The sequence below is a fragment of the Pelophylax lessonae genome (assembly GCF_965119305.1).
Source record: "Pelophylax lessonae genome assembly, chromosome: 1".
Taxonomy (NCBI): domain Eukaryota; kingdom Metazoa; phylum Chordata; class Amphibia; order Anura; family Ranidae; genus Pelophylax; species Pelophylax lessonae.
In genome coordinates, this window is record NC_138768.1 from 651,109,501 (window position 1) to 651,123,631 (window position 14,131).

Consider the following 14,131-nt stretch of genomic DNA (forward strand, 5'->3'; position numbering starts at 1 on the left):
AATATAACACACAGCTCAAAGTAACACTTTGGAAAACACATCACATCTTAATTGGGAAAAATATCCTGCTGGTTATTTATACTGATATGGACTGGGTAACGTTTTGGGAATGAAAGGATGCCACATCGTTTAATGGAAATAAAAATAATCAAAGAGGCCGTGCATTGTCCTGTGCCAGGAGGAACCCAGGACCCACTACACCAATGTAGGGTCTGACAATGGGTCCAAAATGTCATCCCAATACCTAATGGCAGTCAGGGTGCCATTGTCTAGCCTGTAGAGATCTGTGCGTCCCTCCATGGATATGCCTCCCCAGACTATTACTGACCCACCATCAGTGGTGTATTTAGGTTTTGTGCTGCCCTAGGCCGGACTAAACTTGTGCACCCCCTAATTTAACTACGAACCACCCCTTCCTGTCAAGGCCACACCCATTCCTGTTTCAGACCCGCCCTTTCATCTGTAAACCACACCGCTTCCTCTTTAGGCTCCTACTTTTCCTCTCTGTATAGTAAAAGTGGGTACAAAGTGCTTCATGAAAGCACTCCTGGAGGTGAGCATGTGCTCATGGGGGCCCCATTAGGCAGTGGGGATGCCAATCCATGGGGCCGGTGGCAGTAATTGCCGCCGGGCACCCGTGATTTTTTTTTTTACTAGTAGTGGCGGCAATCTGCAATTTTTAGCGGGACTGCAGCAGACAGATCGGACACCTAACTGTATTAATGTCACTGGTCCCCCCAAAAGTGTCAAAAATGCCAGTTAGGGGTCCAATCTGTCCGTGGCAGTCCCGCTAAAAAAAAAATTGCAGATCGCCGCCATTACTAGTAAAAAAAAAATGAAATAAAAATGACATACATCTTTCCCCTAATTTGTAGACGCGATATCTTGCGCAAACCAATCAAAATACGCTTATTGGTATTTTTTTTACCAAAAATATGTAGCAGAATACAAATTGGCCTAAAATGATGAAAAATTTGATTTTTACATTTTTTTGGGGGCAATGTTATATAGCAGAATGTGGAAAACCTTTTATTTTCCAAATTGTTGCTCTTTTTCTATAGCACAATATAAAAAAAAAAAAAAATCGCACAGCTGATCATATACCACCAAATAAAGCTCTATTTGTGGGGAAAACAAGGACATCATTTTTTTTTTAGGATACAGCGTCGCACGACCGCGCAATTTTCCATTAAATTAATGCAGTGCCGAATCGTGAAAAGTGGCCTTTCATTAAGGGGGGAAACCTTCCTGTCCAGAAGTGGTTAAAGCTTGGAGCAGTTTGAAGTACATGAACTTTCACTGCATGTGAACTGTTAAATGCGTTTGCATTGGTTTCAGCATGCATGGAGCACTTTGCACATGTTGAAATCAATGCAAACTCATTTAATAGTTCACATGCAGTGAAAGTTCATGTACTTCAAACTGCTCCATATTGAAAATATATTTACTGCAAAGTTTAAATGTGATTATTAATTTGTAGTAATAGCAGTGGCAGGGGCGAACTGACAACGCATAGGGCCCCTGGGCAATAAGATATAATGGGGCCCCCATGTCCCCTCCCACACTCAAGCCATACCCACATAGCCCCAACTACATTTTGCGCTGCCCACATTAGATGCGTTTGTGGCACCCATCCTCCACATATTGCAGCTTGGCTGCACAGAAGGTCTCATCCGCAAACTATTGAAGCTGTCAGGCCTTCATGTTCAAGAATGGGCCAATGGCTAATTCTTGTCTGCAGCTTAGACTCATGGACATTCCTTTTGGCATTGCTGGGAAATGTGTGTAAGATCATATCTTGGGACATAAGGCTAGAGAAAAAAGTGTGATGCACACAGAGCACCGCAGCAAAAGGTGGGTGTGTTTTTTGGGGGCTGAAGGTAGTCTTCTGCTGATTACATAGCACAGTATAAAGACAGAAGGGGAAAGAGGGAGGAGAGATAGGAATAAGAGGGAGAGAGGTAAAAAAGGGGAGGGAGAGAGAGGGAGGTGAGAGATGAGGGGTTAAAAGGGGGGTGAGACAGAGAGAGAGGTGAGCGAGAGAAGGGTGCGGTGAGAGAGGGATGAAAGAGGGGGTAGGGGGTGAGAGAAAAAGAGAGATAGGGGATGCTCAGAGAGGGGGGTTGGGATGAGACAGAGAGGGGGTGAGGGGGGTGAGCGAGAGAGGGGGGTGAGAGAGGGGGGGTGAGAGAGAGCGAGAGCGGGGGGGTGAGAGAGAGCGAGAGAGGGGGGGTGAGAGAGAGCGAGAGAGGGGGGGTGAGAGAGAGCGAGAGAGGGGGGGGTGAGAGAGAGCGAGAGAGGGGGGGGTGAGAGAGAGAGGGGGGGGTGAGAGAGAGAGAGGGGGGGTGAGAGAGAGAGCGAGAGAGGGGGGGTGAGAGAGAGAGCGAGAGAGGGGGGGTGAGAGAGAGAGCGAGAGGGGGGTGAGAGAGCGAGAGAGGGGGGTGAGAGAGCGAGAGAGGGGGGTGAGAGAGCGAGCGGCAGAGGGGGGTGAGAGAGCGAGCGGCAGAGGGGGGTGAGAGAGCGAGCGGCAGAGGGGGGTGAGAGAGAGAGCGGCAGAGGGGGGTGAGAGAGAGAGCGGCAGAGGGGGGTGAGAGAGAGAGCGGCAGAGGGGGGTGAGAGAGAACGCGGCAGAGGGGGGTGAGAGAGAACGCGAGAGAGGGGGGTGAGAGAGAACGCGAGAGAGGGGGGTGAGAGAGAACGCGAGAGAGGGGGGTGAGAGAGAACGCGAGAGAGGGGGGTGAGAGAGAGAGCGAGAGAGGGGGGTGAGAGAGAGAGCGAGAGAGGGGGGTGAGAGAGAGAGCGAGAGAGGGGGGTGAGAGGGAGAGCGAGAGAGGGGGGTGAGAGGGAGAGCGAGAGAGGGGGGTGAGAGGGAGAGCGAGAGAGGGGGGTGAGAGGGAGAGCGAGAGAGGGGGGTGAGAGAGAGAGCGAGAGAGGGGGGTGAGAGAGAGAGCGAGAGAGGGGGGTGAGAGAGAGAGAGCGAGAGAGGGGGGTGAGAGAGAGAGAGCGAGAGAGGGGGGTGAGAGAGAGAGAGCGAGAGAGGGGGGTGAGAGAGAGAGAGCGAGAGAGGGGGGTGAGAGAGAGGGGGTGAGAGAGAGAGGGGGGTGAGAGAGAGAGCGAGAGAGGGGGGTGAGAGAGAGAGCGCGAGAGAGGGGGGGTGAGAGAGGGGGGGTGAGAGAGAGAGCGCGAGAGAGGGGGGGTGAGAGAGAGAGCGCGAGAGAGGGGGGGTGAGAGAGAGAGCGAGAGAGGGGGGGTGAGAGAGAGCGCGAGAGAGAGAGGGGGTGAGAGAGAGAGCGTGAGAGCGAGCGAAAGAGGGGGGTGAGAGAGCGAGAGAGGGGGGTAAGAGAGCGAGAGAGAGCATGATAGGGGGGTAAAAGGGAGGGTGAGAGATAGGGGGGTAAGAGAGAGGGGTTAAAGAGAGGGAGAGAAAGTGAGAAAGGGGGGTTAGAGAGGGTGGCAGGGGGTGAGAGCGAGATAGTGGTGAATGGGGGGAGGGTGGATGAGAGAGAGGATGGGGGTCGGTATGTGTGCTACTCACATTTATGGCCCAAGACTGCTTTACCCTGTGCTCAGGCTGCCAGGATCTAGAACTGCTCTATATGTAAATATGCTGCCTCCATAGCTCATGTCACAGCAGTGTGTGTACTGTATGAGAGTCCATGTCCAGTGCATATTTTACCCATGTGAATTGCAATCAGAAGACCGGATCCAGCCACACATGGGATCATCTCGAGATCGGTCCAGCCTGGTGACAACAGAATGAATGGGAGATCAGGGCTGCAGAGGAGGGGGCGGGGCTTGCCATGCACAGCTCTCCCGGGGGGGGGGGGTGTGTTAACTGTTTTGTGGCCAGACACCGGGCTCTCCGCTCTGAATGCTGTCCACTGTGTCTGTCCTGCCTTCAGGAAGCTGATCCATGTGTGCGGAGAGGATGGGGGGGTACCAATCACGTTACTGATCATCTACTAGGACTGCTGAGAGGAGTGCAGTATCTACATCGATCGTTCTGTAGGTACTCTGCAACAAGTACAGGTGCAGTGGCCCCGACCCTCGGGAAGTTTCTGAATAAACAGTCTGCCCCTGAGCAGTGGTAACCTAAAATTGTGATTTCTACCTGCTAGGGGGGATTCTTGTCCTGGTCAGAGGTTCCCATGTCCCCCTCTCTCTCAGCCTCCTCGACATAGACAGACTCCGCCCGGCCCCGGGGAGAAGTTAGTATCCATTACATGCCGCACGGAGGAGGGTAGGCGGCCAATCCATTGAATGAAGTGCAGCCGGTCTGGCCAGTCACTGGTCGCTCTATGGGGGCGCCAGTCCCTCCCTCCCTGGCAAGTACGCCCCTTACTCACTGCTGAGAGCCAGGGACTGTGTGTGTGTGGGAGGCGGCGGGAGGCAGACAAGGTGACGGGAGCAGACTCAAAGGATGGACGGGACTCACAGAACAGATTGGAGGTTGTCTTTGATGCGGGGGGGGGCTTTTTTGCCGCCCCCCGCAAAGTGCCGCCCTAGGCCTAGGCCAAAATACAGCAGTATAATATGGGGGAGAGAAAGGTTGGAAATGGCGCTACCCAGGGTGTATATGCGAATACACAAAGATTGGGTGTGATTTTCTGTCCCCAGAAAAGGTCCTTACGGACCGATAGATCCCATCTGGGTAAAAGGGGAGAAAAAGAAACCTCTTAGTGTGGCAAATAAAATGGAGTTTCTAGAAGTAATAGTGACTCACACTTAGGTGCTATGTGCAGCAGATCGTGTCAGACAAGGTGCAGGCAGCGCCGGTGAAGCTTCCGCGTTCCGCCCTACGCACGTTTCGTCATTGGACGTCTACGGGAGCGGTCAATGACGTTCCAATGACAAAACGTGCGTAGGGCAGAACCTATGCGTCAACCTCACTTCCGGTCCGGGGCTCGCCGAGGGTGGAACGCGGAAGCTTCGCCGGCGCTGCCTGCACCTTGTCTGACACGATCTGCTGCACATAGCACCTAAGTGTGAGTCACTATTACTTCTAGAAACTCCATTTTATTTGCCACACTAAGAGGTTTCTTTTTCTCCCCTTTTACCCAGATGGGATCTATCGGTCCGTAAGGACCTTTTCTGGGGACAGGTTTGAGAATTATTTACCCTACATAAGCATATGAGAAGTATTTTGAAGTGGGGTAAGTGCGACCTCTAGTGGTCATCTTTGTGGAGTTTTCTCACACAAAGCCATCAATATTATCCCATTTATTTATTTATTCATATATACACCACATTATATTCAATATTTATTGGGACATCATACCATACCTTGCCACAATTTTAGATATTTATTCACATCTGACCCATTATTTTAATCATTTTATTTGGTATATGTACAACACCCACACAAGATTACATGGGCACCGAGTTTATTGTGTGTAATTTGCACTGAGCACTTTATCTTCCTCAAAATCACACCCAATCTTTGTGTATTCGCATATACACCCTGGGTAGCGCCATTTCCAACCTTTCTCTCCCCCATATTATATTCTAACCCCTATAATTTTTAGGGGTTGGTTGATGGCTGCAACCCAAATTATTATTACTTTAGAGGCTCGGAAGTTCATATCCATAGCGCTGGTTTCTTCCTCTCTCTTTACTTCAAAATACAGCAGTGCCCACCACTAAACCGGTCATGCTGAACGTTACAGGCAGCATAACGTTCTCCACGGCTTCTCCAGACCCTTTCACATCTGTCACATGTGCTCAGGGTGAACCTGTTCTCATCTGTAAAAAGCACAGAGCTCCGGTGGGGGACCTGCCATTTCTGGTGTTCAATGGCTAATGCCAGTCAAGCTCCACGGTGACGGGAAGTGAGCACAGGGCCCACTAGAGGACGTTGGGCCCTCAAGTCACCCTCATGAAGTCTGTTTCTGATTGTTTGGTCAGAAACAATTCACACCAGTGGCCTGCTGGAGGTAATTCTGTAGCTGCCTGTCTCCTGGAATCCCCTCCATGCTTTTGAGACTGTGGTGGGAGGCACGGCAAACCACCTGGCAATGGCACATATTGATGTTCCATCCTGGAGGAGTTAGAATGCCTATGAAAACTCTATAGGGTCCAGGTATCGCCTCATGATGCAAGTAGTGACACTGACCCTAGCCAAATGCAAAACTAGTGAAAAACAGTCAGAAAAGATGAGTAGGGAAACAAATTTCAGTGGCCTCCACCTGTAAAACCATTGTGTTTTTGGAGGTTGTCTCATTGTATCACTTTTACTTTTCTCAATAAAGTTGTTTGAAACTAAAAACATTTCCAAATATTTGGTATTCCCTACAGTTTTTTTTTTTTATATTTAGTGGGAATTTTGTAAGTTTTATGTTGCGTTTGTGAGCGTAATAATGACTTTAAAGTATTTTTCTCTGTCGCTCATTGACAGACACAGTCCTCTTAATATCAATTGGGTTATACTGCCCTCTACAGGAGTAGGACACTAGGCAGAAGAAAACGTTCTGGCCACACCTTAGGGGCAGTCCCAGAGGGTATATCATCTCTCTCTGCTACAGGATGTCAGTTTTTTCTGTCTAGTCAGGACCTAAGTTCCTTGCTGGGATCTTCGGTCCTGGCAAGATTTTTTTAGATAAATCCTTTTTAGTTAGCTTTTTTTCTCCAGTTGTTCCTGTGAGATCTTCAAGCAATTATGCCGGATCTGGGCGACGGGCTGGATGTTGAGGTCCAGTGGTCACCCCAGCCGGCCTACAAGCGCGTGCAGATTCCAGCTCCGCGCTGGGTCGGCCGCGACACATTCGAGCAATTATGCTGGAGCTGGGCGACAGGCTGGATGTTGAGGTCCAGTGGTCACCCCAGCCGGCCTACAAGCGCGTGCAGATTCCAGCTCCGCGCTGGGTCGGCCGCGACACATTCAAGCAATTATGCTGGGCGACGGGCTGGATGTTGAGACCCAGTGGTCACCCCAGCCGGCTTGCGGACGCGTGCAGGCCTTAGCTCCGCGCTGGGTCAGCCGCGACATAGTCCCACTGGTTGGGGACTGGCCCTGCGGGTTAAACGTCTCGCTAGGACGCCTACGACCAATCTGAATTGGCGCGGTGTCTGTGTTGGCTGACAGCCCCCCAACCACGGTGAAGGGTTCTGTCAGGAGTTTGTGCCCGCCGGTTTTGGTATGGTAAGTAGAAGTTCCCCCTCTCCCTCTGTCGGGTGGGCCCGGCCCCTCCGTGGGATAATCGGACCCTCATAACGGGTTACCCTCTATCCGGTAAACATACTCCTATCTTCCCCACCGATTTAAAGGTTGGTAAGTAAGAGGGGCGGGCTCCTGTCCTGTAAAGATTCCAGGAGGCTTGGTTAAAGAGCTTACTATCCTGTAAAGTCACGACAAAGGTGTAAAGGATGGAGTATGGGGCCGCATTACTAGTAACTCGGTCATACAGTTTGTCAGACACTTACCGTTCAATCGCTAAGGTTGTCAGGGCGCACGGAACAACATCCTTTCGAGGTTTGTCAGGGATGGCACCGCAGGCATTCTAAGACAAGTATGCAGATTGTCAAATACATGTCGGCGGTTCGGGAACACTAGCCTTTGGAGCGCAGGTATGGGGCCGCGGGCGTTACCAATGTAACTCGGTCGGCTGCAGATGCGCGGAGCGCCATTCTATCGTGGGCCACGCAGGGCCGCCATTATGGCGTAGCCCAGATGTCCCCGCTTTGGCGGCGGCCATCTTGGATCCACCCAGCCTCGTGAAACAGCGGTGGGAGTGCCGGAAGGGGCGGGGCCGCTTCCTTTACCCGGGTAAATCAATCCACAAGACTTCCTGTCCTGTAAAGACAGCTCTGAGAGCAGTCCGGTAGGAACTTCTGTGCATCAGGTGGTAAGCCTTGGGGGTGTCTCTTCTCTCTCTGTGGGGGCTCCAAAGCGGTCACTGAGGGGCGCTATTGCGCGAAGGGATTAATTTAAAGAGAAAAAAGTTTTTTTTCTTTAAGTTTCAAATGTTGTCATTTGTTTGCTGAGAGGTTCCTGGCTTTGCCATGGACCCTGCGACACACGTATCCCCACCTGAGATTAGGATGAGATTATTAAGGATCTCACTGGGGGCAAGAGCACTTTTTTGCCACAGAATACTAAGGGTAAAGGACCTCGTCAGAGACGGGGGCCTTCTTTTTCCGCTCATAAGTTTTTTTTTTTTTTTTCGCCCCGCGGGGGCGGGCGATAAGGCTAAGTCCTCCAAAGCCCCTCCAGGGGGTTTCAAGGGGCGTTGGTCGGGTAAACAAAAGTCCGGCTCTTCCAGAGCTGAAGATAAGACCACTAAAGCCTGAAGGTGCGCCCCCACCCATATCTGGGGTGGGGGGACGTCTTCACCGGTTTCCGGATCCATGGCTTTCCAGAATCCCGGACAAATGGGTTAGTGAAGTCATACGGTCGGGATACAAGATCGAGTTTCGATCACTTCCACCGGTGCGATTCTTCCCTTCCAATATTCGACTATCCCCGGATCACTTAAGAGCTTTGCGGGGGGCAGTAACGGATTTGATGCAACAAGGAGTGGTGGTCCACGTTCCTTGGGCAGAACGTTTTCAGGGGTTCTATTCAAACCTATTCAAAATACCCAGAAAAGAGGGCAAGGTGCGTCCAATTCTGGACTTAAGAGCACTCAATCATTTTGTCCGGGTACAAAAATTCAAGATGGAGTCCATTCGCACAGTAGTAGCCTCCCTGCATCAGGGGAATTTTCTGGCATCCATAGACATCAAGGATGCCTATCTTCACATTCCCATTTACGCAGGACATCAGCGTTTCCTTCGTTTTTCTGTAGGAGAGAACCATTATCAGTTTGCGGCGTTACCTTTTGGTCTCGCCTCGGCTCCCCGGGTCTTCACAAAGGTGTTGGCCCCAGTTTTGGCGCTGTTACGACAGCGAGGCATATCGATTCTAGGTTACCTAGACGATCTTCTTCTCCGTGCGGAGTCTCCGCGGACTCTGTTGCTAAACTTGGAGATCACTATGATCTCTTTGCAAGAGTTCGGGTGGCTGGTGAACCTGCAAAAGTCCTCTCTGGTTCCCACCAGCAGGCTGGAATATCTGGGTCTAATTTTAGACACATCCCTGGCAAAAGTGTTTCTCCCTGCGGAGACACTCCAGAAGATTCAGTCAACGATTCAGTTGTTGCTGTCCGTCAACTGGCCTTCCCTTCGGACTTGCATGAGGGTCCTGGGTCTGATGGTGGCTTCCTTCGAGGCAGTACCATTTGCCCAGTCCCATACCCGAATCCTTCAAAAGGAGATTCTTCTCAAATGGAACCGGAATCCCGATTCCCTGGACAATCGGATCCGACTGAGCGAGCGGACCAGGGAGTCTCTGGTCTGGTGGCTTCGGTCTCCGAGGCTCAGCCAGGGGAAGTCATTTCTTCCAATATACTGGACGATTGTCACCACGGATGCCAGTCTATCCGGGTGGGGAGGGATTTTCGGCAAATTATCTGCTCAGGGGCTTTGGTCCCTGGAAGAGTCCAGGTTACCGATAAATGTATTGGAACTGAGAGCGATCAGACTTTGTCTGATTCACTGGACCGAGCAGCTCCGGGGCAGCCCGGTGCGGATCCAGTCAGACAATGCCATGGCAGTGGCCTACGTCAATCACCAGGGGGGCACCAAGAGTGTTCTGGCGGCCATAGAAGTGGCCAGCATTCTTCGTTGGGCGGAACGATTTGTTCCAGCTCTCTCCGCGGTATTCATTCCGGGGGTGGAAAACTGGCAGGCAGATTTTCTCAGCCGTCAGATTCTGGATCAAGGGGAATGGTCTCTTCATCCAGAGGTATTTCACCAACTGTGCCTTCGTTGGGGCACCCCGGATGTGGATCTGTTGGCATCTCGGCTCAACAGGCAGGTGCGGAGGTTTGTAGCTCGCTCCCGCGATCCTCTAGCAGACGCTGCAGATGTGCTGGTCGCCCCGTGGGGGCAGTATCAGCTACTGTATGCCTTCCCTCCTCTCAAGTTGCTGCCGAAACTTCTTCGCGGGATAGAGGTGGAGGGGATTCCAGTTATCCTGGTAGCTCCGGACTGGCCTCGTCGGGCTTGGTACGCCGACCTGGTCAGGCTGGTCGCAGACGTTCCTTGGCAACTTCCTCTCAGGGAGGATCTGCTGTCTCAGGGACCGATCTTCCATCATGCTTTACGATCGCTGGCTTTAACGGCCTGGCTATTGAGACCCAGGTGCTGAAGGACAAAGGGTTGTCCGCTTCAGTTATTCCTACTCTAATTAAAGCAAGGAAAGCGACTTCCAGAAAAGTCTATCATCGCACATGGAAGTCTTATATCGTGTGGTGTGAATCCCTTGGGTTCCCTCCACGTTCTTACTCGGTGGCCCGAATATTGGCTTTTCTGCAAAAGGGGGTTGAGCAGAAACTGTCCTTGAGCACCATCAAGGGTCAGGTTTCAGCGTTAGCAATCTTCTTTCAGAGGCCTCTGGCTACTCATTCCTTGGTGCGGAGTTTCATCCAGGGGGTGCGGCACCTGGCTCCGCCGGTGCGCGCACCCTTGCCGCCCTGGGATCTTAATTTGGTGCTGTCGGTTCTTCAGAAACCTCCCTTTGAAAATATCAGGGAAATTCCCTTGCTTACTTTATCCCAGAAGGTGGCCTTCTTGGTGGCTATCACTTCTGCACGCAGGGTGTCAGAACTGGCCGCATTATCCTGTCGTTCCCCATATCTGGTGGTTCATAGGGATAAGGTGGTTCTTTGTCCGAATCCATCCTTCCTTCCTAAGGTGGTTTCAGATTTCCATCTAAATGAAGATATTGTGTTACCTTCCCTGTGTCCTAAGCCCAGTCATCCTCGGGAGTTTGCGTTACACTCCTTGGATGTGGTTCGGGCGATCGGGGTATACTTGAATACTACAGACTCGTTTCGTAAGACGGATTCACTTTTTGTGATCACGGATGGCCCTAAAAAGGGGTTGCCTGCATCTGCCACGACTATCTCCAGATGGATCAGACAGACGGTGGTACAGGCTTATTCTATTAAGGGTCGGGTTCCTCCGTTCCCTGTTAAGGCGCACTCCACTCGGGCGCTTAGTGCTTCCTGGGCCTTTCGCCATCAGGCGTCAGTGCTTCAGGTTTGCAAGGCGGCTACCTGGTTGTCGGTTTATACTTTTGCAAAGTTCTATAAAGTTGATGTGATGGCATCGGCGGATGCCTCTTTTGGCCGCAAGGTTCTGCAGGCCGCTGTTTGAGGAGACCGGTGGTCTACCTCGAGGGGTTTTTTCTGTTGGGTTTTCAGTTGAGTCTCATCCTTTTGTCTGATGAGCCTTTAAAACTTCTGGTTGGCATCGGTTGGGCCTTCTAGATTGGATTTTGATTTCCGTTATCCCACCCCTCATTTGTGGCACTGCTTTGGGACGTCCCAATTGATATTAATCAAGAGGACTGCGTCTGTCAATGAGCGACAAGAGAAAATTGGATTTTTGTAAGAACTTAACGTAAAATCCTTTTCTCTTAAGCTCATTGACAGACGCAGTACCCGCCCCTCTATTTTTGAGTTGGGTTGGGTTAAATTCTCTGACACTGCTTTGTGACATAACTGACATCCTGTAGCAGAGAGAGAGAGGATATACCCTCTGGGACTGCCCCTAAGGTGTGGCCAGAACGTTTTCTTCTGCCTAGTGTCCTACTCCTGTAGAGGGCAGTATAACCCAATTGATATTAATCAAGAGGACTGCGTCTGTCAATGAGCTTAAGAGAAAAGGATTTTACGGTAAGTTCTTATAAAAATCCAATTTTATTGAAAATAATTGTGATAAAAATTTGTACAACTTTTACAGGACCTACTAATTTAGTAGCACCATCTTTTTTTTTTTTTTTTTTTCCACTGGCCCTATGCTTTCAGAAAATGTATGGTTTGGGGGGCCTTTTACAAACTCCACTTGAGGTTTAAAATGAAGCGTGGGGTCTGACATTGAAAGGGTTTAAGTTTTACACATCTTCTTAAAGCATTCTGCCTATAATGTCTTGTGTAGTTGGTAAATGTTTATAAATCGAATCACTTTTATGGTATTACTGAGCAAATTGTTTTAAACAATAACACTCTGGGATAATGGCCTCTCTGCTCTTCCTCCAGCGCTTACTGGAGCACTGGGCTGTGGAGGGGCTGGCAAATGCTTTCAGTGAATCGCTGAGAGGCTGAGCCAGGTGGCAGTCCAGGCTCCTGGGTGTATTCCGACCATATGGTCGGGATCTTTTCCAAGCCTGGACCGATGTAGTGACATCAGTCAGCAGTGGTCTTTAGCCACATTGTTGGCTGAAAATGGGTCACAAGAATGCAGAACGTACTGTACTCCTAGGATCCATGGGAGAAGTATAGGCAAAATGCTTTGTCTGTAGTTTTTTATATTTGGTTTAGCTGTGAGATTTACAAGCATTGGCATTCGGTTCTTTTCATTGAAAATGTTGATTTATCAAACATCTCATTTAGTGCAAATTATTTTGGAAGGGTACACTTAATTCATGTAAATGAATATTCTGCTGAAAGATTATATTATTGCTGGTATGGTCAGCTTTATAACATATTGCAGAAGTAAGAAGTCGCCTATTTAATGGTAAAGACTTCGGGCTGTATGTATCCTTCAAAGAACTGTCGCATTGCTGCAAGCTGCATCAGATTCCAGCCTGTCCATGGAAATTACATTTGGAATTTGTACATTTCTTTAAGTCTTAGAACTGACGTGGATACATGAGGCCCATCATTGGTGTAATATTTAAACTAGTACGTTATTACAATTTTGTGTAATAAAGCAATGTTTGCTATTGCTCATGTGTGTTCTGTATATGCATATGCCTCGTTTTAAAGTAAACTGTAAATGGCTTTTTCTTTTTTTCCCTAATGCAGTATCTGAGAGCAAAGAACTAAATGTATCCCTTAGAACAGTGTTAAAACAAGAAATGAACAGACTTTTTGGTGAAACAAGTCCTGCAAATTTTAACAATGCTTTCCTGAAAGAGAACAAGGACTCAATACCCCACCGGTTATCAGGTAATTTCTAAACAAACACCATCCATATGTGGTGTTTTCATTTATTCGCACACTGTTCTATCAAAGAAAAGAAAACGAACAGAGATTGGAACAAACATTGAACACTTGCCACATGTTCTGCCTAGATGCAATGTGAAGGTGTCAAATGCCCCAGTAGTAGATAAACTCCTTTGTTGTATGTGACCTGCTTTGGTTCCATGCATCCTCTGTTATGACGCAGTGTATAGGTTAGGAAACATTTAGGAATGTCACTTTCACGCAGGTCATTTGTTTTCCTTTGGAGGGAATGCTTTATTTAAGTCACAGGGCAAAGTCAGGGAGCTAAACATGTTAAACTTCACCTGAAAGGAGTGTTTCCTTGTTTTATCCTAAAATTCACCATCTACACTGAGCTGTTGAGTAGGGATCGACTGATTATCGGTGGGGCCTATATTCACTTTTTTTGAAGGATGTCACAATCTTGTCGATATTGCTTCAAGTGGTTGTACTGGAGTGATGCCTGCAGCTACAGGCATCACCCTAGTACTGTTTTTTTTTTTTTTTTTTTTTTTTTTTTTTTTTTAGAGCCGACAGTCGGCTTTCTTGTAATAACCGATGTGGCTAATCACCGCACGGCTGTTATTACAAGTAGCAGGAGGGCGCCCGGGTCTCCCGTCCCACCAGCAGGCCCGAGCAACCAACCAGCACATCCCCCGACTGGCTGAAGACCCGAAAAAAGCCATAATCGGCTCTGATTGGGTCTCCGATGTAGTAACCCGTAAGCAATCTCATGACATCACTTCCGGTTATTGGAGCCTTACAGGCACCAGATTTTAAAAAATTATCTTATAGACCCCAGATCCCTCCATACCTTCCAGTACCTGTCACTGCCTATTAATGTCTGAATTTAAAACTGAATGTTTACATTCCTTGTGACAGCAGTAAAAGTGATAAAAAAAATAAATTTAAAAGGACAATGTAAATAAAAACTTTAAATATGCAGAATATTGGCACCTAATATCTCCTATCGGTCTGAAGGGTGGCTGGAAAATCGGTATCTGCCCTGAAAAAACTATATCCATCAATCCCTAGTATGTACTAGTGTTCTTTGTACAGGAAAAAGATTGTTGCCTGAAAAGAATTGGTCTGGTCACAAATAC

General features: G+C 49.2%; 1 protein-coding gene across 1 annotated transcript in view; it reads left to right on the forward strand.

Moving 5' to 3' along the window:
• NAA15 (N-alpha-acetyltransferase 15, NatA auxiliary subunit) overlaps positions 1-14,131 on the forward strand; it is a 137,692-nt gene that overhangs the window by 114,928 nt on the left and 8,633 nt on the right. Inside the window, exon 18 of the mRNA XM_082259847.1 lies at positions 12,849-12,992. Coding sequence (XP_082115973.1) covers positions 12,849-12,992 — 144 coding nt within the window. The remainder of the gene's footprint in view (positions 1-12,848; positions 12,993-14,131) is intronic.